Source organism: Nanorana parkeri, unplaced genomic scaffold (genome assembly GCF_000935625.1).
Source record: "Nanorana parkeri isolate BGI_ZX_2015 unplaced genomic scaffold, ASM93562v1 scaffold680, whole genome shotgun sequence".
In the NCBI taxonomy this organism is placed as follows: domain Eukaryota; kingdom Metazoa; phylum Chordata; class Amphibia; order Anura; family Dicroglossidae; genus Nanorana; species Nanorana parkeri.
In genome coordinates, this window is record NW_017306948.1 from 167,467 (window position 1) to 195,192 (window position 27,726).

General features: G+C 39.9%; 1 protein-coding gene across 1 annotated transcript in view; it reads right to left on the minus strand.

Moving 5' to 3' along the window:
* The window catches only part of ERBB4 (erb-b2 receptor tyrosine kinase 4), a 160,522-nt gene that overhangs the window by 59,107 nt on the left and 73,689 nt on the right, over positions 1–27,726 (minus strand). The window contains exon 7 of the mRNA XM_018563608.1: positions 26,434–26,619. Coding sequence (XP_018419110.1) covers positions 26,434–26,619 — 186 coding nt within the window. The remainder of the gene's footprint in view (positions 1–26,433; positions 26,620–27,726) is intronic.

The window sequence follows — 27,726 nt, forward strand, 5'->3', positions numbered from 1 at the left end:
ACATGAGGATTTAAAAGGAAGAGCAGCAAAGAGAAGGGAAACAACCATGGATTACAGTAAGGCACACATTACAGTATTGTTTTATGTTAAAAAATCTGAGGGTTTAATGTCACTTTAAATTATATTTTCATATAATTTCATTTTTCAATATAATTTAATTATTCAATAAATAATTTCAATATAATTTCATTGTGTGAACAGAATTATTAGCAAATAGTCATTGTCAGGCTGCATATGCAGACATTCACAGCACAAACCGAACAGAAGTGAAAAGGATACATTTTACTGCTTTTGGATCTCGCATATAATTCCTGTGTAGAGTTAAATGAGCCCTAAGTATAAACCATTTTAACTTCCTTGAACTTGTGCTGAATGGGAACTTAGATCAAAAAGGACTTGAGTGCATTCAGATCACCCATGAACATTAACTCTAATGATCGTTAGCATGAAACACAGTGGTAGTAACATCCCTTATTGGAATAAAAAAAAACAAAAAACATGTTTTACTATGAAATAAAAACCAATTATGATACAATAGAGCTGTGTCTAAAATAACTAGCCCTCATTTTCAATGCAATTGGAAGCTGCACTACCGTCAGTAACCCAGCTGTGTTCATTCTGAGCATCGGATATTTAAATGCAAGCCAAGTGAGTTTTAGTTCAGCTTATTATTAAATTACACAAAAGATGCTGAAATCCAAGTTTGATGGCTTTAACCATCTAGTAGGCTAAAATATATAAATCAGCACTGATTCTTTTCAGCTAAAACATGCAGCAGACTTGGCTTAAAAGCTCTCCTGGCTATTCGATGGTTTATCCTTGTCTATTACATAATGTAATGTGACTATTAATGAATAAAACGAGCTTCCCTGATTTACTATGAAATCTTTATTTAATTCTTTCCAGTTTATGGGCTCTTTGTACAAGTATCTAAATCAATCTAAGATAATTCTGTAAAAAGCCCCACAGGGACGACTAGAAGCCTTTACCACATGGATCTTTTGGCTATAACATGCTTATTGGTCTAAGACTCGGCTGGGGGCTGTTTTATATTTCTATTAAATGTGCATTATTTCTACACTTTTCAACTGATAAGGCAAAAGGCATGTAGTTATATAAAGTGGACAGTCACTAACAGTGGAACATGCAGCAGGTTAAAAGCTGGCTTAAAATTCCTTCCTTTTACAAATGTTTGTAGCTTGACTTTCACAATGGCTAAGTGGGGTTCATTTGCTAAAGGCAAATAGAGTGTTAACTTTGCAAAGGAATACCTTAGCTTAGTGAATGTGGTGACATTTTCCTTGCTTGCTTTGCACATGATTGGATGATAAAAGTCAGCAGAAGTTCATCTCACTCACTAAGCTAAGGGAAAATTCCCTTGCAAACTAGAAATCCCCTTGCAAAGTGAACAGACTAATTGCCTTTAGTAAATCAACTCCATAGGCTTCATTACTTTTTGAATCACTGACACTGGAGAAGTATGCAAATCTGGATGGTCCAGAGCTGGATTGTCATCACTGATGCCCATGGACAAACAGCTTCTAATCCCTGAAAAAACCCTCTCTACTGCTATGCCTTATATTGTAAAGAGCTGTGCAAACTGTTGGCGCTATACACTGAGTGGCCAGATTATTATGACCACCCCATTAGTACGTCGTTGGGCCACGAGATGACTTCGTTGGGCCGCCTCGTGACTCCATGAGATGTTGAAAGGTGATGCAAGGAATCTGACACTGCACTGTTGCCCTTCTGTTGTATTGTACCAGTCTTGCCACTCTCCGTTCTGCCCTAACATTGACTAGTCGCTGACGGCCACAATTCGCACGTTCAGACCCAGATTTTCGGCTGACAGTCCGGTCTTTAAACACTTTAACAACAGCTGCTCTTGAACATTTAACGAATTCTGCTGTTTTGCTGATACTCGCTCCTTGGCTCCGAGCGCCAACAATCATCCCACGTTCAAAGACTGTTTAATTGCGTTGTTTACCCATATCTTCAGAAAAAAATCACTTCTACTGTCGTGGTAAACAACCTGCTTCCCTATTTATAATGGTGTGGCCCTCTAGCAACTTCAGCGCGAAATTATAGCTAATTTGCCTACAAACGTCAGGTGGTCATAATAATCTGGCCACTCAGTGTATAAATCCTGTATAATAATAATAATATACCTCTTGTACACAAATAGTTTACCCTAGCTTAGAATAATGGCAGCTTGAAAATAGTTCAAATAGTTGAAAAAGTATACATAAGATGACTGTATTTCTACTGAAGATGGAAAAAAATATCTAGCTAATACCTATATGGAGAAAAGTTGCCTCTTTCCCACTGCAGCCTATCGGCATGTGCTTACTGTACCTAATTGTAAATTTATCCTTGGGTAAGACAGAAAAATGTCAGAAAGCAGTGAAGCAAAAGGGTCAACATGACAACCAGACAACTAGCATATTCTGAAGGAGTGGCCAGTGATGGCAGCCTTCACATTTGCCACAACAGACACTCTGAAACCTCGTAATTATATTAGACCACAGGCTGCGGTGTCCACATACAACATATCTAACACTAACAAAGGCCTGAAGAAATGGAGCCCTGTTGCCCCAGAATGTGTTCGCTATGTTTTATTTTATACACCAATAAAATGATCACTGTTCTCCAACCGGCTAGAGTTGCTAAGACTTTCTACTTACATTTAGCGCTCCTACCCTACCCCTATAATCTTCCAGTAGGTGATTCAGAAGGAGTCATCAGTGATGGCAGCATCCTAATTTCTCTCATGGCAGGTTTTCTTTAAAATATCCCCCATATACATTGAGTAGAATGATAGAACTAGGTAAGTAATGCTTACCTTTTGTCTCAGAATTCTATGAACTCATCTTCCACCAGCAGAGCTGGCCAATAAATAGCTCTGCCTAAACTTTGATCCACACCATCAGTGGAGAATACGTGGAGTATTAATTGTCACATTACCAGCAGCAAAAGAAAAATGAGAAGATTCTTAAACAAATATAAGTATTCCTGACCCAGCTCTAGGTTTTTTACATATTGTATGGTGGAGGGAAGTTACTTTTAAAAGTGGAAGTTTAATTTAACCTATAGATCTGCAAATCACTTTTAAATATGGTCACAGCAGTTGCTCCTTGAGGTCTGGGTTGGGGAAAAAAATGCACTATTATTTACAAATGAGTAATCCCCCTACTGTTCATTATTTACCCAATAAAAGAACGAAGCATAGTTATTATAATAGGCTGCCAAAAGAAAACTCTTTCTCCCTTGATAAATCAATATAAAATTGGCTTTGGGCAGATGAGTAGTAAATACAAATTATTCCCAGTAAAGCTGGCTCATCTCCAGAACATAAAAAGTAGTTCAATAATATTGATATTACCAGTAAATGAGGCTAAAATGAGCATTTGATCACAATCTGACCATTGAGAGAGGCATGCAACTTCATTCCAGGTAGATAGGGCTTATATAATACATACCGTATATGTCTTTACTACTATTATGGAAAACACAATGAGACTACATGGCAGGCTTGCAAAGGCTCAGAAATCCTTAGGCCAGCAATCCATTAGATGCATTTCTGTAATAATGCAGCCATCGTAGGGCTGTATGTTCCATAAATGAGCAAATATCTAATAACGAAACACATTTTGAATTTTTTTTTGTCAAGAAATCTCCACCTTTAAAGAGGTTTGTGGGAGATCATTATTTCAGCTGTCTGCATACCAGGTTTTAATCTATCACAAACAATGACAGCTTGATTATTAGAGATCAGATCTGTTTCCATATGCAAACAAAAATATCGTGTAAAGTCTGTTTGGCAAATTGGTGACTGCAGCCCAAACCCCAAATTTCCATTGACAATAAATTAAGTTAAGCAGTCAGTAAGCGAGCAAAAGCATAACTGGCAAATAATTATTGTATTTTCTAGCCTTATGAGCATCCTGTGGAAGGGATACCAACCCATTGTTTTCATTGCTGTCTGTGTCCCTCACTTTGGAGAGATTTCTTCTTGCTTCCTGTTGTGTCAGTGAACAGGACATGAAGAGAAATCTCCCTAATGCCACAGAGATGCCATAAAAACTGAAATGCTTTAACCCTTTCAGACTTAATCCAAACCTAAACCTCAAATTATGGAACATGCAAAAGAGGAAGTGGAAACACCCAAAAGCAAATGTTAGCACCCATTACCACTAAGGGGGACACACACAGAGCCATGATTTATAGCAAGGAAATCTCTCCACCGAATTCGTAGGTAGGAGAAGACCCATTCTATAAGGCTCTGGCTAGAACTGAAATGTCACTGATTGGGGAATGACCCATTGTTTTATATATCATTACAGGTATTCATAAAGCATGACAAGTTGGCTCTTTCTGTATTGTTTATTCACATCAGTCCCTGTCCCCAAGGAGCTTACAATCTAAGGTCTATATCTCACAAGCATACATACACACACATACTAGGGCCAATTTAGACAGAAGCCAATTAACCTACCAGCATGTCTTTGGCAGGGACATGCAGTCAGGGGAGGCAGAGCCCCCCCTAGAATTATGAAGAAAAAAGGTGTCAGCTTCAAGTCTGAAGCTGACAGCGTTTTCTACTTTTAGAGCAGCTTATAACAGGCTACACAACAGGGAAAGCCTCCTCGATGTGTAACCTGTCATGGACGGAGTGCTGCCTGTTAATTAAAAGGCAGCGCTGTATCAGGCTTTTGGCAGGTAGTTAGGTTACACAGCAGCGAGCTTCCCTACTGCTTGTGTCGCCTAACTTGTTGAGGTAAGAGCTCTCAGAGCCTCTACTCTGTGTTAGAGGCGTGAGCTATGTGGATGGCTTGGACCAATGGCAAAGAGGCATTGGTCCAAGCTGTCCAATCAAAAAAAAGAAGAAACAAAAAACCCAGTGAGGACAACGATCTTGATGCCTCACCAGTGACTCACCAGGGATGAGCAAGTGAGGGACAAGGAGGCACTTCCCGGTCTCCTCCCTTCCTCCTGCCCACACAGCTTGGTTACCGAGCTGGGGCTTTGTCTGGATGTGGGAGGAGCTTCAGCAGGACGGGATGGAGCTTCGGAAAGGCTGGGGGATGCCTCACCCAGCACAGAAGGCACGGCACTGGTCTTTTGAGCTTGGAAGGAAACCCACACAAGCACACAGAGAACGTCCAAATTCCATGTCAGTAGTGATATGGTTGGAATTCAAACAAAGGACCCCAGTGCTGCAAGGCAGGAGCGCTAATCAATAAGTCACCAGTAGATTTTGATGGCCTAAATTCATCCCAGGCTGTCATGCTGATCAAATTCTTTTTTTTACCAACTTGGGAGATGTAAATAAATTATAAAGTTAGAGTATCTCAAGTCAGAAGTCCTTATGTTTATTCTTGTTGTGCTGACCTCACTCTAACTATCAAATTTTAAGTAACTCTCACAGTTTGTGCTTGCTATAGGCGCAAACTAATGGTGTTTTTTTTTAGTTGTTTATAGTAGTTACAGACTGTAGGACAGGCGGATTAAATAGTAAGGGTAAGGATTATCAGGAAGATCTGATAATCTGATAATGAAAAAGTTTCATCCTTCCTGCTCTGTACTGTAAAGAAATGTCAATTCCAACAAGGACAGTAAAATCTTTTGGGAAAATCAGGTCTCAATGCTAGGTTTTTCAAGAGAAGTGAGGAACTGAATCAACCTACTTGCATCTCACTAAACTCAAATACAATTTTTGGGTGGAGCCTTTAACTACACAGCATTATTGTAGGTATAGTTCACAAACCACTGTAATGCTGAATTAAAAATCCAATACAGCTGTCTTATTTAGTATGCAAATGTCTGATCTGTATTACCAGAATACTTCTAAAATCTCCTCTTCTTCTGCCATAACCTCTTCCTGATGTCTTGTAATTACAAAAGACGTGTCTGTATTGTCAAGCTCCTGCACTCTTTCAAAGAAGTGCATTTAAAATGGATTACTTCTGCTCCTTAGGCAGGCGATCAATACGGATGTGGTTCTGAATAAGTAGTGAGACGTCAGTGGACTGAGGCAGCTCTCCTCTGTCTCTTGAAAAAAATTAATTAAAAATCAATGAGGTGTGCTGCCTATTAATACAGAATCCTCGGGATTAAGAGACACAAGAAGGGATTGCTTTACACTGCTACAAGTAAGGTGGATTACTCTGGGATAATATGTCTGGATATGCAAGAATATGCAGGACAAAAGGAAAAGCAGCACATGTAATTTTGTATGCTGCTGCTCAGTGGCAACAACAATGCTACACATACTAACACATTACAGAAAAAAGCAAGGACACATATTTACTTGTACAGCTCTTCTTTGGCCTCAACTGTCTAGGTGACTGCATTGTTATCTTACTTACAACGTACTTTTATCATTTCTAGGAATGAGAATTAAATTCATTAGCGAATTTTCAGCAAATCTGTCCACTTGCTGAGAAGTTATGATTCACTTCACCGATCAACCTTATTCATTCAAGTGTATTGGTAAAGTGGACGACTTACCAGTTCACTCCCAGCTTGCAGAGTGACAGCAGCCCTTACCCCTCTTCAATAGTAAGAAGTGTGGGCTTTGATGTTATGCTCAGGTTTTCATGGGCTAATGACAGTGAGGGCTAAAGCTACCATGTTTCCCCGAAAATAAGACCTACTACGAAAGAAAGACCTAGCACTATTTTTCAAGATTCCTGTAATATAAGACCTACCCCGAAAATAAGACCTAGTTTGGTGGTAGCATGTGAGGGGGAACTTGAAGAGCAGGAGAGATGGTATCAGCCTGCAGGGACATACTGTATTAAAGGAGAACTATGAGGTGAGTGCTTTTCACTCATCCTCATAGTTCTAACCTACCTGTGACAGTAAAAAAGTCACAGGTCGGCTCAGTAGATTGGGAAGTGAGCGAACACATACCAGCGTTCGCTCACTTCTCGTTCTTATCACGGCACAAAGCCATGACAGGGGAGGGACTGGATTCCCCACTCCGATCCTCCAGCGCTGACTTTCGGAACGGACGGGGGAGGGGGCGGGTACAGTTGGCTCTGCCTCTGAATAGCTGTCACTCACGGAGCTGGGTGGATCCAGACATAATTGTCAGGATTCGTTTCAGCTGCAGCCTGTCAGTATACCGCGAGCTGTAGCTCGCGTTATACTGAGCTTAGGGTGATGGGAGGACGCTAGTTTGTGTCCTCCTGTTACCCTTAGGAGAACTATGGGGAAAAGCCCTAACCCCATAGTTCCCCTTTATAGCGCCAGTTACTGTGACAGGTGGACCAGATAACTTTGTATTGTTGTACATTTTGTTGCACATTAAAAAAAAGACATCCCCTGAAAATAAGACCTATTGTGTTTTTTTGGGCAAAAAAAATATAAGACAGTGTCTTATTTTCAGGGAAACACGGTATTAGTAGAGCTGTATATTTGACGAATAATGTAAGGAAGGTCTCCAACACCCAGAGAAATAAGGATACTCCTGGTTGGGAGTTCGCAACAGAGCTAGCAACCTCATCCTGTTAAAAGAGAAGAAGTAAAAAGTGTTGTGGAGGGTAACAGAGCAGAGGAAGTGAATGAGCTGTAGCAATGTAGAGTAAAGCATAATGACTGCTACAATCTAAAAGGTTAATATGGACACGTTTTCCAGTTTACCTACAGTATATATATAAATAAGGCCTCAAATATTTATGATGCTTATTACCATTGCTCACTGTTATGTGCCCATCATTAAAAAAAAAATCTGTTTGTGAAGCCCCTTTGATCCATTTTCTGCTGAATATGAATATAATTAAAAGATGGGAGGTTCTAGCTATAGACTGCATTGTACTAAAGCTGTTTTTGTAGCTTTATAAAAGAGACACTGCCACCAATTTTAAAAAATGTAACTAAAAGTACAGAAAAAAAGTATTTTAAATGCTTACATGCAGCGTTTCCTTTCAAAAAACATTTTTTGTATTAACTTGTAATGTGCCTTTGAAGTTGCAAGCAAGAGTCTCTAGCGCAACCCCCCTCCATCCTTACACTTTACAGCCTTTTTTTAAATATACTTTACAGCCTTTACAGGGCTCAAAATTTCAAGTCCTGAGCTACTAGCCAGGCCTTAAAAGTTACTCGCCACCAGTTGCCCCACCTAACCCCTACCCTGCCCCGGACTCAACTCCGCCAGGTCAGTAATCTAACGCACAGCGCAGAGGTCAGTAATGTAACGCACAGCGCAAAGGTCAGTAATGTAACACACAGGTCAGAGTGACGCACAGCGCAGAGGTCAGAGTGACGCACAGCGCAGAGGTCAGAGTGACGCACAGCGCAGAGGTCAGTGTGACGCAAAGTGCAGGGTCAGTGTGACGCAAAGTGCAGGGTCAGTGTGACGCAAAGTGCAGGGTCAGTGTGACGCAAAGTGCAGGGTCAGTGTGACGCAAAGGGCAGGGTCAGTGTGACGGAAGAAAGAAGAAAGAAAAGGGACTTACAGTGCACATAGCTGGTATTCAGGTGCCTCTTCTTTCTCCTGGTGGTAGTGAAATGAGATTCCACTCGCCCCCCCCGCAATTTTCACTCGCCAATTGCGAGGGGGCGAGTGGAAATTTTGAGGCCTGTTATAGAGTATCACTAGGGCTGGCAGCACCCAGCAACCGTCTCAGGCTTTGACAGGGAAATAACATATATTATATACTCTAAATTCATATATAATCTTATGCAACAATTGTTCTTGAAATGAATGCTCTGATGACAGGGTCTCTTTAAGGAATCATATAGAGACACTAGACCACTAGACTAGATTGTTGCTAGTCTTGAAATACATAAATCCAATGTTCTGTATTCTTCAGCTTCAGCGGTGCAACCACAAAATTTTGAAGGATTGGAAAGCTGAGCCCTCATTGGATTCAGCTAGAGCTTTAGCAGAGGAGTAGTGATCACAGGGCTCTGGATGTGACAATATAATGAATGCCAAACGCTGACAGAATAAAGCCATAGAAAATCATATTTCCAGGGAAAAATGACCAGTGTGATTATTCTTTAATATATCACAGAGCTGATTGTGGGTACTGAGCTTTGTAAGTTCGTTTTCCCTTCTCAAACAAAGTTGAGACCTTTATTCTAGCAAGAACTTCCCAAATCGTTGTTAGAACAAGAGCCATATTCAAATATAAGCACTTGAACTTATATAAATAATATAACTGACCGAGATAAATGATACACACTTTGGTTTAATTCTTTTGACAAATATATAATGGAGTCACTAGCCAGATATATGTATGATAAAAACAATGCACATGCAGCATAAATAGAAGTAAAAAAAGCCAATACGGCTTTTAGGACAGTGGTTGGGGGCAATAATCTGTAGTTCTGTACAAGCACAGCATAGTTTTTTTTAGTTTTGTCCTACAATTTTTTTTCCCTACATAATATGCATTTGCCGACTACATATCCCCAATCTGTACCCAAAAAAATGCAAAATGAATTGTTTGCCCACATGTCCCTGATTGCTAATCTAACACTTAAATAGGAACTTCGCCTGGCACAGGTGAGAAATAAAGTCAGCAGCAATAAACACTGTAGCTGCTGGCTTTTAAAAAATACAGACTTACCAACCCATGAAAAATTCCACCCACGTGTAAATTTAGCTGGATGTTGTTCGTACAGCCCTAGCTCCTTTAGATGGCGCTGATAAGTACAGGATAACGTTAGCACCATCTAGAGGTGCTAGTGCCATGTGAATGGCATCCACCCTGCTTATAGCTACAACTTTTATAAATGAACCCCTTAGTGCGTTACCCAAAAGCTTATCACTTAACCCCCCTCCCTCAACTATACATTTACCCAAACCACTTTAAGCAACCACTTAACCTAATCCCTAACACTAAATGAACCCCTTTACTTATGCAGTCAGTGGTAAAAAGCTATTTCTCTTGTGGTGAGATCTATCAGGGCCAAGACCTCTGTACGTCAGTGCTTGGACAAGTAGACTGGATATTGTTTAATAACTAGGAATTAATTCTGGCAAAATGTGCACATATGCTGTATTTTGCAAAGAGAGCATTGGCATATTCACAAGAAAGCAATACAAAACAAATACAATACAGGTAAGGTATCATTTCCTGTAAAAGACAATAACAATGTTTCTATCTTACCAAATTAGAATCTCAGATTTCACTTCAAATATTTCACAAGGTAAACAAAATATAAAAACCAGTAGCAAGCCTTGTGATGGGCACAGCAGGTACATGAACTTTTTATGAAGACTTAAAACTCAGTCTACAGTTCTCTTAACCACTAACATTGGTAATTGATATGTGTTTTTGTATGCTTTTTTCCTGATGAGTCCCATGATGATTTAAGACCAAAGGATGACTCCAAGAATACCCTTGCATTCATGTGTAGGACTTTATAGCTGAGGAACATATGTAATACAAAAGAAAGTATAATTTCAACCCTTACAAAAAGATACAGTCCGACATCATTTAGCAAGCAGGAAATGATATCATACTGTGAAGTGATACAGCAGTCAAACAATAAAAAAGTAGATGAAAATATCACTGGCGCCAAAAAAACGTGACAGGTCTCAAACACAGCTCCAAACACTCTGGGGCAGCTCCTCACAGTCAGGGCAAACCAGTTATCTATAGGAACAAAACAAAAGGAGCGCCTCCATAGTGTAAAACTGATTTAATTGAGGTAAAATACAGCTGGAAATGTACTTACAAACGACTGATAAAAATGAGCATTGAAAGTGACGATCTCGAGTAGATCAAGATGGACAAACGAAAAACTAAGTGAGAAATCGGAAGTGTTAGAGCTAAGCCAAAGCCATCTATACACTAGTCTTCCTCCAGTTGATGCGTTTCAGAGGTCAAACCCCTTTCGTCAGAACCTGAAAATCACTCCTCTCTACCCTGCTCTTAAGAATTGAAAGGCGACCAATCTCAATCAACCTTGAGTTTGGTCACAAGGGACCACTAGACCAATCCCCTTGTGTGAGGTAATCCCTGTGGACTCGTCCGCCCGAACCAGCTGAAACAGATTGGTGACAGCTGGCGGCCCCCTCACACTGATTAACTGGCCAATAGGCCTGTGGAAAGTGTACATCGAGGGGTGTAGCAACATGCCTCACAATAGCATAAATGTAGCACAAACCTGCAACAACAATGTAAATAGACATGAGCATATACATATATATCCTGACACATATGAGCCCAAATAATTAAACCATAATTACCAGAGGATTGATGGATATTAACTAGACTAAATCAATAGTAATTAGTGGATGTATCCATTAAAAACTTATTGATATGCATAGATATATTAAAACTTTAAATTTAGTTTATATTTTAATTTCAAGGGGGTTGGTCTAGTGGTCCCATGTGACCAAACTCAAGGTTAATCGAGATTGGTCGCCCTTCAATTCTTAAGAGCAGGGTAGAAAGGAGTGATTTTCAGGTTCTGACAAAAGGGGTTTGACCTCTGAAACGCGTCAACCGGAGGAAGACTAGTGTATAGATTGCTTTGGCTTAGCACTAACACTTCCGATTTCTCACTTCGTTTTTCGTTTGTCCATCTTGATCTACTCGAGATCGTCACTTTCAATGCTCGTTTTTATCAGTAGTTTGTAAGTACATTTCCAGCTGTATTTTACCTCTATTAAATCAGTTTTACACTATGGAGGCGCTCCTTTTGCTTTGTTCCTAGCAGTCAAACGATCTTCGGGGCACCATTTGCCATGTTGTAGAACAAAACCAGCTTGAGCTTGCTTGTAATGAGACTGAACAGAGCTGCAAGGCAAATGCAACCTCCTCCTATTTACCTGCCCAGCATTTCAGAAGTAAGATTCAGCAGCAAGTTTACTACGGGGATTCTTGGAAGCAAAAATATGTTATGTATCAGCTGAATGGATGCAACTATGGTCTCACTAAAAGTACAGATTTGCAAGTACTAAATTAAGAATTTTAGGTGCTTTGTCAAACAGTTTAAGGTTGCATTTATCGATCAGCCATATCCGTTTAGAAAGCAATGCTATAGCAGAAACCTTCCTAAAAGGTGTTAACTCTGGCTAAACAATGCCATGCATGGCAAATATCTTTGTTGTGCCATACTCATATGCCTTTTGACAGAGGCATCAAGTGAGTACAGTATGGTTTAGGGTGTTAAATTATGTTGACTACAGGCTGCATTCATGTTTTGCTAATCCAATTCTTGGATTGACAGGCCATTGCTCGATTTCTGCATGTTAAATGAACACTTCATGTGCCCTGCATGAAAGAAAACACAAACATGCAACTCTGCCTCTGGTGGTCTCTTGGGTATTAACCAGATAAAAAAAAGAGTAAGAATGAACTCTTCTTGATTATATGTGACATTGAAGAAGTAATGTACAGCCGTATAGGAGGGAAACAGATCTATTGTGGCTTTTTGTTTATTTATAACATGACACAGATAAAATACACGATATATGCAGTACAAAGTGTAGTAAAAGCATGTAACCCAATGTAATTAAATCTTGCTTATTATTATAGTGTTATTTTGAGATAAAGAAAAGGAGTGCACCACTGAGAATTAAACTAAAACCCTTTCTTTATCATGTTAATTGTAAGACATTAAACCCACAACACCATGTGACCTGCCATCCTGTGCGTTTCCAAACAAACCATTTATAATAATGACCCAGACCTCCCTCTGTCCTCTTAGGTCCCATGGGGCCTATTTAACCAAGGACATAATTGTTTTTTCCAACCTGTGTGTTTTATAATTAAGCAGTAATTCCTCAGAAATAAACAGGAGCCATCTCCCTCATTAGCGGGACACAACATATCGCTGTGAGCCTTAGCGGTCCTAATAAAGGATTGAGTTCACTAATAAGCAATGGTGACACATTTTATTCATTGCATCACAAATGTACAGTGATGAGTTAACCCTTTTATATCCAGGCTGAGCAGTCTTCTCAATCATGCCTATCAGTATTTGCAGTCTGGCCTACTAGTAAAGCAGCATTAAGAGCCACATCAGTCAATCAGAAACCATGTCTTAATAAAGCTCCAGAAAACTGCAATCTGATTACCTGCACTGGGCTCATACAAATTAACACTGCTCTCTGGCTAAAAACTGTTCCTCGGCTCATCTATAGGTAGGTCCAGATTAATTAGTAGATTCATCACATGAAAAGCAGATTTTAGACTGCATTTGACGTAAACTATGAAAAAAATGAAAGCTGTTGGGTTGCAGACACCATCAGGTATAGATGTTGAAGAAGCAATCAGAGCGCCACACCAGTGTTATGGGCTTCCAGGACTCAGGAAATATTGAAAACACAGAGAGCCAGGAAGCTAGTATTTTCTGAAGGAGGTAAGCAATGACAGCTGGTAGTACAGATCTTAATTATGTAAAAAAAAAAACACAGGTTCTACCTCTTTTAGCAAACATAAAAAACGTGAACACTAGATTATTATAATAAAATTAATAGGGAGACATTAATCAAATTAGCTATTTATACAGCCCTTAAATTACCAGTAGCAACCAGTTTGATCCTAGCCAGATTTGTGGTATTCATTTGATTGGTTGGTATGAGATACACTCTTTGCACTTTGCTCTTTTTCTTATTAGACAGAAGCCATAATGTGACTAAAAGGTAGATTTTTCACTGAATTTACAGAAGGACTATTTCCACATGCACAAATCCCTTCGTTCTTTGTGGGGGAATGCTAAGTACAGTGATTTCCTTGGAATACCACTGTGAGGGACACAATTGAGTCATCATTGCCTTAATATGTAAGGACAGCTAAGCAACAAAAAGCCTAACTCTTCTTTTATAAACGCTAGCAGTTTGCTGGGCCAGAAGGAATCCTTTTCACACCCCCTGCTGCGAGAACTCTGCTCTGTGTGTTTAAACATTTCATTTGTTGCCAGATTCTGTGTTAAAATAGCAATTACTCATTGTTATCTAACAGTGACAGTCTCTGAGCTGCACATTGCGGAGCAAAGAGACAAACCCAGTCATTAATCTGTTGTCATCTGAGTCAGAAAATATGGTCTGAGAACCAGCAGCAGTCACTGCCTCATCATAGCCGGATAACTTCTGCTATGAGAAAATGAGATGGTAAGCTCTATAGGACTGGAAACATTTAACAATGTTGTTGTTAAAGAAAAGCTGTTGTAGTGTGGCAAGAGGCAAAATTAGCAAGGACGAGCCTGCAACAGAATTTTGATAGCTGCTCCATATACAGAATTTGCATACCTATAGGTAAAGGCACCCACAGAAGTTTGTCATTTGTCACCCTGTTATACAATGTCTGTGTTTCAACCCCAGCATCCAAATGTTTATATAACCATGAATGTATATGCAGTAATCAATGAAAATTTTTTTAGTGGTGGAAATAAAACATTTAGGTCTCTTGATAGAAAATACAGATGAAGCTCTCAGATGGCTGAATGACCAAGATTTTCCCTGTAGAAGTGGGATGCAGGGGTTTTGTTGCATCTACAACCAACCACCTGAAGAAGATGGGAGTGGGGGGTCTCTGCCTCTAATAAGTAAGTATGTGCCTATCAAATGCAGCAGAAAAAATTTGCAATTGGATTTGGATTAAAAGGAAAGATATGGGGCTGCAAGATCAGACCGGAGGGAATGGAACCAAGGGGGTACCTGCCTTTCTCCCTCTGGAAACATAGTGGGTTTATCAACAAAATGTCAAAGAAGGAGTGTGCCTAGTGATTAATAACTATGTGTCTTGTGGCATTTTCAGAGGGTCACCCAGGTGCTATAGTGACATGGGGCCTCAAATTCTCTACAACCTCAGCTCCTCTGGCGTCACAGCCCAGAGGTTATAGGCTTTTCACACCTCCCTCTTAGTATGTCAGAATGCTCCTATATTTCCATAAGGGACTATCACTGCACATAACAATATGGCCCCTCCTAGTCTTGCCTTGTGTTCTACAGAACTGAAGTGACTGATAAAAAGCAGGAGACAGGAAGGATTAGGGAGGAGTACAAATGCCATATTATATTCCTGATTCCTGGCAAAGAAGTAAAGTAATTCATACAGTTACCTTCTTGTGAAGAGACAATTTCATCACTTTCTTATCATGGTAGCACCACCCTCACCACCTACCTCTAATTCAGAAAAATGGACTAGGCACAATGGCATATAGATCATTTAAAATATGGATCTTACATAAGGTAGAATAGAAAAGCAGGTATGCATGCATGCACAATGTTTAACTTGCAATTTCACTATTTGCATTACAAAATATGTATACCTTAGTTCTGCTTTAAGTCAAATATTAACTTATAAGGAGACAGTATACAGTAAATAACATAAAACTCTTAACATATAAGTAAAGGTTAAGCTCTAAAATCAAGCCCAAATTAATGTTGCTAGAGGTGCTAGACTAAAGAAGGAAGATTTCAGGAATGACAACTTGGTTTAATAAGAGACATCCTTGCCAATAAAGTACAAGTTGACCTGTTTCATTTTCTGGTAATGATATACATACAAAATGGTCACCAGTTCACACAGAAATAGTACAGCCAAGCTTGTTCTTCCTTATGACTGAAGTTGCACTTTGGTGTTGAGGGGTCCCATTATTATGCTTGAATGGGCCTTTGCAAGGCAATACATTCAAATGCAGTATGAAGGATTACACCCTATACATTGCAATTGATTGAAGAAGCTCCAGCTAAAGTATCTGCTTCAAGAAAAGTAGCTAAAACTAAATAAGGGGGCCATAAATCTGTAATAAGTAAGTCTACACAATTATAGCAATTAAAGCCTGAAAACTCAGATTCTTCCATGTCTGGTTCTCTCTTTAATGTATGTCTAATAACAGATTTGCTCAGAGCGCTTGGGACATCTCTATACTAAGATATTTCATAGCAGCTGCAGGCAGAAGGAAGACTTGCAGAGTATAATCTAATGAGGGAGAAGTGTTAAAGTGTCTGAGGGCTAGAGTTACTTGACTGAGTGAGTATATGCAAAGGGATATTACCAGGTTAGAATTAATAAATATATATAAATAAGTAAGTCAGCGATAGATGGCAATTAAAGACCTTGAGGTCTAACATAGTAATTATTTATTAGAACGATAAACATGAGAGAGAAAATCTTATGACATGGTGGTACTCACAATACTAATTAACCCAGCATAACCAGTGGGGACAGCAGTAGAAGGGACACAGAATGGTATCCTCTATGTCTCCCTGCTGTTTACCTAATATAATTTCATCCGTCGTATCATGGACTGCAGCATTACATTTTAATCCTAGACACAACGGGAAGTGTTCATCCTCCAAACACTTCTGTAACATCTGTAGATGGAGGCAGCAAACAAAACACATGCTGCAATGAATACTGTTGGCAAATGCACACTAGGAAGGATGTAGAGGACATAAAAGCACATGCACTCATCAGCCAGCCATGCTAAAATTATTCAGATCAAAAATAACCGCTTCACTTTGTTCTTTAGGGGCTATTGCCTTACAGGTCTTACTGGGTTGGGTAGAGTTGGTGTAGCTGCTCGCTAACCGTAACAGGCTTAAAAGGTGGCACACCTTGCTGTCAGCATTCCTGTCCCATAGCCCCCAAAAGATCTTAGGCAATTATCAACATTTCCTGAAGATATTATTAGAATATTACTACTTATGCACACTGTAACCTATGTAACAGTGTATCCACCTTGCGACTAGCTACTTTGTGTTAAGGCACAGTGCACTGGTGGTGCTACAGCAGTGGATCAAAGTAGCGAGCATATCTATTGATAGTAAGATGTGGGGTATACTCATTCAAAAGTACAATAATTCACCCAAACCTGATATTCTAGCCTTGAATTTGATGATGGAATCAAAAGCTACCTGACAGTTCCTGATGAACTGTTACTCAAGGCTCTACTGATGGAATGTTATGTTAGAGTTTCTGGGTCTGCACACCTACTGTGGTCATTATGAGGAGATCATATTCTGTGGTTTGCTTTTTTTATTTATTTTATACTTTGAAGAATACAAGGTATTGTAACACACTAAGTCGGGTGGAACACCTAGAACTCTCAGTGGGACAGGAACAAAATTGGGAATCATTACAGGGAGATCTGGCTTTTGGAGTATCCAAGACATATAATGAGCCAGATACTGACTCAGCCCACCAGGGTCCATTTAGACCTAAAATACTCTATTGGGAGTGCTCATAAATATATCATATTAAAGATATTCTGTTGCTGTGTTAAAACAAATATATAAGTCGACCCAATTTTCTCCCTCTGTAAGAACTACAAAAAAAAGCTTGCTGAAAAATCTAAAACATCTGACAATTTCTGGAATTTTGAATGCTTGGTGCCCCTTGGTGGTTCCTTTCACCACCACTCTACATCACTATAGGAAACACTTGTGTAAGTATGTCAGATGCTGAAAATTAATTAGCAATACTAGCTGTTCAAGTGAGTTCATAGATGGTGGAACAGTTGAGTATTATTTATTTTATTTTTTATATTTTTACAAGGTGGACAATTTTAGTTTTTTTAATCTAGCAACAGAGTTATGTTAAGCGCATCTAATTGTACTGTACACATTTCTATTACAAGTACAGCCATGGCGAAAAATATTGCCACTATGCATTTCTGTCAGATAATGCACCACTTCGCTTTGTTGCAATTACAAATGTTTAGGCATTCTCATGTTTATTTGTTTTGTTTGTATTGGTATGACACAAAAAAAGTGCAGAAAAAAAAGCCAAAGCTGACACATTCCACGCAAAACTCCAAAAATGGACTGGCCAAAATGATTGGCACCTTCTCCAAATTGCAAGAAACGCATGGACAATCTCAAGGTTACAAGTCCATCTCCAGAGGTCTTAATGTTCCTGTGTCCACTGTGCGCAACATTGTCAAGAAGTTTACAGCCCATGGCACTGTAGCTAATCTCCCTGGACGTGGACGAAAGGGAACACTTGATCAAAGATTGCAATGAAGGATTGTTCAAATGGTGGATAAAGCCCCTCGATCAACTTTCAGACAAATTCAAGCTGACCTTCAGGCACAGGGTACAGCTCGCACCATACATCACCATCAGAGTGAAAAGGGACGCTATGGTAGAAAACCCAGGAGGATCCCACTGCTGACACAGAAACGTCAAAAAGCCAGATTGGAGTGTGCCAAAACTTAACTGAGGAAGCCAAAATCCTTTTGGGAGAATGTGCTGTGGACAGACAAAACAAAATTACAGCTTTTTGGTAATGCCCATCATCCTACTGTTTCCAGAAAAAGAAATGAGGCCTTTAAAGAAAAAACTACAGTCCCTACAGTCAAACATGGTGGAGGTTCACTGATGTTTTGGGGTTGCTTTGTTACTTCGGGCACTGGATGTCTTGGCTGTGTGCATGGCATCATGAAATCTGAAGACTAGCAAAGAAATCTGGGGTGCAATGAAGGGCCCAGTGTCAGAAATTTTGGTCTCCGTCCAAGGTCATGGGTCTTACAGCAGGACAATGACCCAAAGCACACAGAAATGGTTTCAGACATTAAAGAAAAGCTGTTGTAGTGTGGCAAGAGGCAAAATTAGCAAGGACGAGCCTGCAACAGAATTTTGATAGCTGCTCCATATACAGAATTTGCATACCTATAGGTAAAGGCACCCACAGAAGTTTGTCATTTGTCACCCTGTTATACAATGTCTGTGTTTCAACCCCAGCATCCAAATGTTTATATAACCATGAATGTATATGCAGTAATCAATGAAAATTTTTTTAGTGGTGGAAATAAAACATTTAGGTCTCTTGATAGAAAATACAGATGAAGCTCTCAGATGGCTGAATGACCAAGATTTTCCCTGTAGAAGTGGGATGCAGGGGTTTTGTTGCATCTACAACCAACCACCTGAAGAAGATGGGAGTGGGGGGTCTCTGCCTCTAATAAGTAAGTATGTGCCTATCAAATGCAGCAGAAAAAATTTGCAATTGGATTTGGATTAAAAGGAAAGATATGGGGCTGCAAGATCAGACCGGAGGGAATGGAACCAAGGGGGTACCTGCCTTTCTCCCTCTGGAAACATAGTGGGTTTATCAACAAAATGTCAAAGAAGGAGTGTGCCTAGTGATTAATAACTATGTGTCTTGTGGCATTTTCAGAGGGTCACCCAGGTGCTATAGTGACATGGGGCCTCAAATTCTCTACAACCTCAGCTCCTCTGGCGTCACAGCCCAGAGGTTATAGGCTTTTCACACCTCCCTCTTAGTATGTCAGAATGCTCCTATATTTCCATAAGGGACTATCACTGCACATAACAATATGGCCCCTCCTAGTCTTGCCTTGTGTTCTACAGAACTGAAGTGACTGATAAAAAGCAGGAGACAGGAAGGATTAGGGAGGAGTACAAATGCCATATTATATTCCTGATTCCTGGCAAAGAAGTAAAGTAATTCATACAGTTACCTTCTTGTGAAGAGACAATTTCATCACTTTCTTATCATGGTAGCACCACCCTCACCACCTACCTCTAATTCAGAAAAATGGACTAGGCACAATGGCATATAGATCATTTAAAATATGGATCTTACATAAGGTAGAATAGAAAAGCAGGTATGCATGCATGCACAATGTTTAACTTGCAATTTCACTATTTGCATTACAAAATATGTATACCTTAGTTCTGCTTTAAGTCAAATATTAACTTATAAGGAGACAGTATACAGTAAATAACATAAAACTCTTAACATATAAGTAAAGGTTAAGCTCTAAAATCAAGCCCAAATTAATGTTGCTAGAGGTGCTAGACTAAAGAAGGAAGATTTCAGGAATGACAACTTGGTTTAATAAGAGACATCCTTGCCAATAAAGTACAAGTTGACCTGTTTCATTTTCTGGTAATGATATACATACAAAATGGTCACCAGTTCACACAGAAATAGTACAGCCAAGCTTGTTCTTCCTTATGACTGAAGTTGCACTTTGGTGTTGAGGGGTCCCATTATTATGCTTGAATGGGCCTTTGCAAGGCAATACATTCAAATGCAGTATGAAGGATTACACCCTATACATTGCAATTGATTGAAGAAGCTCCAGCTAAAGTATCTGCTTCAAGAAAAGTAGCTAAAACTAAATAAGGGGGCCATAAATCTGTAATAAGTAAGTCTACACAATTATAGCAATTAAAGCCTGAAAACTCAGATTCTTCCATGTCTGGTTCTCTCTTTAATGTATGTCTAATAACAGATTTGCTCAGAGCGCTTGGGACATCTCTATACTAAGATATTTCATAGCAGCTGCAGGCAGAAGGAAGACTTGCAGAGTATAATCTAATGAGGGAGAAGTGTTAAAGTGTCTGAGGGCTAGAGTTACTTGACTGAGTGAGTATATGCAAAGGGATATTACCAGGTTAGAATTAATAAATATATATAAATAAGTAAGTCAGCGATAGATGGCAATTAAAGACCTTGAGGTCTAACATAGTAATTATTTATTAGAACGATAAACATGAGAGAGAAAATCTTATGACATGGTGGTACTCACAATACTAATTAACCCAGCATAACCAGTGGGGACAGCAGTAGAAGGGACACAGAATGGTATCCTCTATGTCTCCCTGCTGTTTACCTAATATAATTTCATCCGTCGTATCATGGACTGCAGCATTACATTTTAATCCTAGACACAACGGGAAGTGTTCATCCTCCAAACACTTCTGTAACATCTGTAGATGGAGGCAGCAAACAAAACACATGCTGCAATGAATACTGTTGGCAAATGCACACTAGGAAGGATGTAGAGGACATAAAAGCACATGCACTCATCAGCCAGCCATGCTAAAATTATTCAGATCAAAAATAACCGCTTCACTTTGTTCTTTAGGGGCTATTGCCTTACAGGTCTTACTGGGTTGGGTAGAGTTGGTGTAGCTGCTCGCTAACCGTAACAGGCTTAAAAGGTGGCACACCTTGCTGTCAGCATTCCTGTCCCATAGCCCCCAAAAGATCTTAGGCAATTATCAACATTTCCTGAAGATATTATTAGAATATTACTACTTATGCACACTGTAACCTATGTAACAGTGTATCCACCTTGCGACTAGCTACTTTGTGTTAAGGCACAGTGCACTGGTGGTGCTACAGCAGTGGATCAAAGTAGCGAGCATATCTATTGATAGTAAGATGTGGGGTATACTCATTCAAAAGTACAATAATTCACCCAAACCTGATATTCTAGCCTTGAATTTGATGATGGAATCAAAAGCTACCTGACAGTTCCTGATGAACTGTTACTCAAGGCTCTACTGATGGAATGTTATGTTAGAGTTTCTGGGTCTGCACACCTACTGTGGTCATTATGAGGAGATCATATTCTGTGGTTTGCTTTTTTTATTTATTTTATACTTTGAAGAATACAAGGTATTGTAACACACTAAGTCGGGTGGAACACCTAGAACTCTCAGTGGGACAGGAACAAAATTGGGAATCATTACAGGGAGATCTGGCTTTTGGAGTATCCAAGACATATAATGAGCCAGATACTGACTCAGCCCACCAGGGTCCATTTAGACCTAAAATACTCTATTGGGAGTGCTCATAAATATATCATATTAAAGATATTCTGTTGCTGTGTTAAAACAAATATATAAGTCGACCCAATTTTCTCCCTCTGTAAGAACTACAAAAAAAAGCTTGCTGAAAAATCTAAAACATCTGACAATTTCTGGAATTTTGAATGCTTGGTGCCCCTTGGTGGTTCCTTTCACCACCACTCTACATCACTATAGGAAACACTTGTGTAAGTATGTCAGATGCTGAAAATTAATTAGCAATACTAGCTGTTCAAGTGAGTTCATAGATGGTGGAACAGTTGAGTATTATTTATTTTATTTTTTATATTTTTACAAGGTGGACAATTTTAGTTTTTTTAATCTAGCAACAGAGTTATGTTAAGCGCATCTAATTGTACTGTACACATTTCTATTACAAGTACAGCCATGGCGAAAAATATTGCCACTATGCATTTCTGTCAGATAATGCACCACTTCGCTTTGTTGCAATTACAAATGTTTAGGCATTCTCATGTTTATTTGTTTTGTTTGTATTGGTATGACACAAAAAAAGTGCAGAAAAAAAAGCCAAAGCTGACACATTCCACGCAAAACTCCAAAAATGGACTGGCCAAAATGATTGGCACCTTCTCCAAATTGCAAGAAACGCATGGACAATCTCAAGGTTACAAGTCCATCTCCAGAGGACTTAATGTTCCTGTGTCCACTGTGCGCAACATTGTCAAGAAGTTTACAGCCCATGGCACTGTAGCTAATCTCCCTGGACGTGGACGAAAGGGAACACTTGATCAAAGATTGCAATGAAGGATTGTTCAAATGGTGGATAAAGACCCTCGATCAACTTTCAGACAAATTCAAGCTGACCTTCAGGCACAGGGTACAGCTCGCACCATACATCACCATCAGAGTGAAAAGGGACGCTATGGTAGAAAACCCAGGAGGATCCCACTGCTGACACAGAAACGTCAAAAAGCCAGATTGGAGTGTGCCAAAACTTAACTGAGGAAGCCAAAATCCTTTTGGGAGAATGTGCTGTGGACAGACAAAACAAAATTACAGCTTTTTGGTAATGCCCATCATCCTACTGTTTCCAGAAAAAGAAATGAGGCCTTTAAAGAAAAAACTACAGTCCCTACAGTCAAACATGGTGGAGGTTCACTGATGTTTTGGGGTTGCTTTGTTACTTCGGGCACTGGATGTCTTGGCTGTGTGCATGGCATCATGAAATCTGAAGACTAGCAAAGAAATCTGGGGTGCAATGAAGGGCCCAGTGTCAGAAATTTTGGTCTCCGTCCAAGGTCATGGGTCTTACAGCAGGACAATGACCCAAAGCACACAGAAATGGTTTCAGACAAAGCGCTGGAGAGTACTGGACTGGCCAGCAATGAGTCCAGATCTAAATTCCATAGAGCACCTGTGGAGAGATCTCAAAACAGCAGTTGGGAAAAGGAACCCTTCTAATCTGAGAGACCTGGAGCAGTTGGCAAAAGAAGAGTGGTCCACAGTTCCTGTAGAGAGGTGTAAGAAACTAATTGATGGTTACGGAAGCGATTGTTTTCAGTAATTTTTTCCAAGGGCTTTGCTACCAAATATTAATTGCGGGTGCCAATAATTTTGTCCAGTTCAGTTTTAGTGTCATACCAATACATACAAAATAAATAAACATGAGAATGCCTAAACAATTGTAATTGCAACAATTGTCTGCGCGAAGTGGTGCATTATCTGACAGAAATGCAGGGGTGCCCATGACTGTATATTTTTTTCATAAGTAGATCCATAACAAAAATGATTTCAAATTCAATATAAGGCGGTGATAGTTAATTCCTAACTCATTAAAAGGACACCTGTCTAAGCCTAAAAACAAATTAATTAAGAAATAAATCCTGCATTAAAATTTCATGAATACATTGCAAAGTGAATCAGTCCTGGCATCCCTGATCGCCTAGTCCTGTCACGTGTGAAGATGGAAGCTTGGGAACAAGGTGTTACAACCATAGTGACAAATTCAACTTCAGCTTATTTATGTGTGGGTAATTCTAAGCAAAATATGTTCATATATTTTACGCATGAGCATGTAAACATTTTTTTCAGGTTAAGTAGATCAGAGTATGTTGAATGTGTAAGCTTGTAAGCTGCTACAGGTCAACAGTTAGGCAGACAAGCTCACAAATTCAGAAAATCAGACCCTTTGCATCAATACCCTCTGTATGTGTCCCCTCTTTCACATTTTGCTGGCCATTGCAAGTATTCCAGTTCTGACTTCAAATTTCAGTTAGTGTGCAGTGGATGAAATATTTTTCATATAGGGCATTTAGTAATAGTTATATCCATTAACTACATGACAGCTTAAAAATACCTTCATATTTGAATGTATACAAAATTGAGTTTTTCCCCATTTCCCTTGGGATTTCTTTACAAATCCGTTCATCTTCAACAAAGTTTTCAGATTTGCAGATTGCATGTTCCTTCTGTTATGTTAAGAGTTAACACGGTTAATTTACCACAGAACAAGAGTCTAAATACTTTGTGTTAAGCACAGCAGAATTAGATTTATTGTGTGTATACTGCAGTTGTTGGATAAGTAGCTTTCGAAAATCAATATTTAATTAGCTCACATACTGTTTTATTACAAGCGCCACGGAGAATCGCAAAGTATTTCTCTACTGCCTTCCCAAGACACAGCTTTGGTTTCTCAGGAAACAGGCTTTGGCACACCGGGATTTCACCGTAGGGGCCGGACTCCCAGATCCCACACAAAACAGAGATGTCACACTGTTTGCATTTGATCTGATCTTGTAAACAAGTCCCAGCTTGTAAGCTTTTATTGCAGGGTAATGAGAAAAGGAAAGTTTATTCAATCCCTACCTCAAGCTCTTCAACCTGCCTCGCGCTCTCCTGCATGAGCTGCAGCCACAGTTGTCAGAATCTTATCTAATGACAGATGGGTCTCTATCTAACATGCGTTATATTGTAATTAAAATGAAAACTATATCACTGGTATCACCGTATAATACTCACTAAGTAATCCTCATTTCCCTGAAACAATATCTTGTGCAACAAATATAACTTCCCTATGTCTACTGAAATTTACAAGTTACAAACTGAACCACAATTTCTTTCATATGAATCAGATTTATTTTCCCTCATAGTGTATTTAAAGTCAACATTATTTTTTAAGCTTGAAAAGAGTGATGAAAGGGTTAAAAAGCAATTGAACTGTGCTCAAACACAAACGGGTGACCAGTATTGCCTATGGTCTCCATGCAACTGATCATTTCCTTATGACCATGACTTGTTCTGCACTGTGTCTACATACCCTGCATGGCCCCACTATGTCGCCCAGAAGAAGGGACTCTCCGTGGCCCCGAAACGTTGGCTGTTTGAAGCATGTGATGATTGAATAAAAAGTGCTTTACTTCTTGCACGTATCATCGAGTGCTGGTGACTTCTATTATGGACTGTATTTGACACAGCGCCATCCGTGTTGTCACTTCAAGCACCAACCTCTTACTCAAGGTCTGTATGCTGTATGGAGTGCAGGTGATTTCGTATTATATATATGGAAGCAGCCATCTTGGTAGAGGCAGGGTTTTGCTTTATCAAGTCAGAGCTTCCAGCAAGGAGAATAATGAGTATCACAGTAGTGACATCACCAATCTCTTTTCAAATCTCCTGCGAGTATAAATCAGGGACAGCCATGCCATAAATCTTACACTGCAGATATACTGTACAAATAAGAGGCTGCAGACACAGGATTGCCCAGGCACCCTCGTACACCAGGAAGTGCATTACTATTTGTCAGCAGGAATTTAAGCAAAAAGTTAATTTTTTAGACTACTGCTTAGGCACAGTTCTAGATCTTCACTATAAGGCCCCATTCACACACGAATCGGCCCACACGTACAGCTCCGTCCTGCGTGCAGGGCCGTACTCCAGCAGCTCCCGGGAAGGACAGGTGCTGTGTGCCTGTCCTTCTCTATGGGGCTACGCGCCCGTACACCCCCCTACGCTCACCTCAACTGCAGGTCCGTAGGGGTGCGGGTTTTCTGGCCGGGAAGCATACAGGATCCATTACGGACGTGCAGGGCGGGCCAGCGTAGGGGGACGTACGGCTGCTTAGCCCCATAGAGAAAGACCTGGGCTGCGTACTAATCACACACAGCACCTGTCCTTCCCGGCAGCTGCTTGGTACGGCCCTGCACACAGCACAGAGCTGCATATGAGCTGCAATTTTAACAGTGCAATAGCGCATGTGTGCGTTCTCCCAACACGATGGTTTAATCTCTCTGTGCTGGTGAGCATTATAACCAAGACTTAAATTAAGGGAATATCTAACATTTTTAGTTGTCACCATAACAGGAATAGAGGGGATATTTTCCAATGGGGATATTTATAATACGTAGGTACGTTAATATGTAGACTAGTGACATATGTTTAAGAGGACATTTCCCTCTCTTTAGAGAGGTTTCCTTTCACTTCCTTTTATGTCTGCAAGACAGGAAGTGAAGGTAAATCTTCCCAATGGAACAGAGATGGCTAAAAAACTTGACAAAGGTTGTAACTCTTCCCTATATAATCAATCATATACAAAATAAAAAAAAGCTTTGGCTGCAGATATACTGTACTTTAAGCTGATAGCATGCATATCTGAAACATATACAAAATACCCATTTATTAGGCAGCAGTAAGGCCTTCCAGTGGCCATACCTTTGTTTTAAATAAAAGGGCACATGCAGACTCAGTTTACAGTAAATAGTGTGGTGCCCTGTGGAGAGAACACAGCTATATTTGATCTCATTTAGCCATAGCATAAATTGCATCTCTAATATGCCAAATAGTACACAAATAACAGGAATGGAAGATGTGGAATTGTTACCTGTCTGCTCGTTTTTCATTAGCATTTTGGCCTTTGTGTAATACCTGCTCCTTACCTTTGCTATCTGGACACACCAGTTGAGAAGAAGCTGAGAGCCAATATTATCTTTGTGTTCATGGACATAATCCAGGAGGCATCCATGAGGCATCAACTGGGTAACTAACTGAATGGTGGGACTCAGGCAGACTCCCAAAAGGCGAACCAGGTGGGGATGATCCATGCTAGCCATAATCAGGGCTTCCTGCAATGAAGAGCACATTAAACAGTTACTTCTATTGTCACATGACGGACCTACAGTACATAAAAAGCAGGCATTGCATTGTGCACCAACTGTACCATTTTCCAGAGCAGCTTTTCTCAACCTTTTTTCAGTCAGGGCACCCTTTAAAAGTATGCATATTCTCAAAGCACCCAGTCATTAAATGTAAAAAACCAACATGTGGTTCTCCAAAATCCATACCAAACCCTTATACAAGATATGGGTCTGGTATGGATTTTAAGGAGAGGGAACCAAGTAAAAATATACTTCCCCCCTACATCAAAGTCCCCTTAACAATACAACCTCCTTTCACATCAAAAGCCAACCCTCCCCTTCACATCAGAGTCCCAGCTTTCACATCAGGAACCTTCTTAACATCAGAGGCATGACTTTGTGTGAAAATTTCAAGGCACCGATGAGAAAACCAGAAAACACACCAGTATGCCACAGCACCTTGGTTGAGAAAGGCTGTTCTAGAGACACATTACTTCTTATATCTATATTACCAAAATATATATAAGCATTAGACATCTGCAGCGGCTAAAAATGAGTTTTGTTTCTTTTCGTTTCGGATTTTGTTTATTTCGTTTTTGGAATTCGGATCCTATATGTGTTTCGTTTCGGGAATCGGATTCGTATCCGATTCGGAATTCGTGTCGGATTCGGAATTGGGATTCGGACGAATTCCTGAAAATTCAACTTGAGGTAGGGTAGCAGAATTGGCACATTTGTCATTTCTGGTTGCTGTGCTCTAGTCTTTACTATTAAAGGGACATTAAAATCCTTTTCTTAATTTGTTTTTATCCGTTTAAATGTTAACAGTGCACACACAGGATTTAAACGAAATCCGTTCCAAATCCGACATTTCGGATTCGGATGCTTTCAGATTAGGGCTGCAACAACTAATCGACATAATCGATTATAATCGATTATTGAAAAAGTTGTCAACTTTTTAAATAATCGATTAATCGGCTTCTGATTGGTTGGCCCTGTTCACGGCTCAACACACGCTGCGCGCCACACCTCCTCCCCACCTCACGCTCGCCGCTGCCAGACCTGCCCGCATCCACGCTCCTCCTCCGCGCCTCA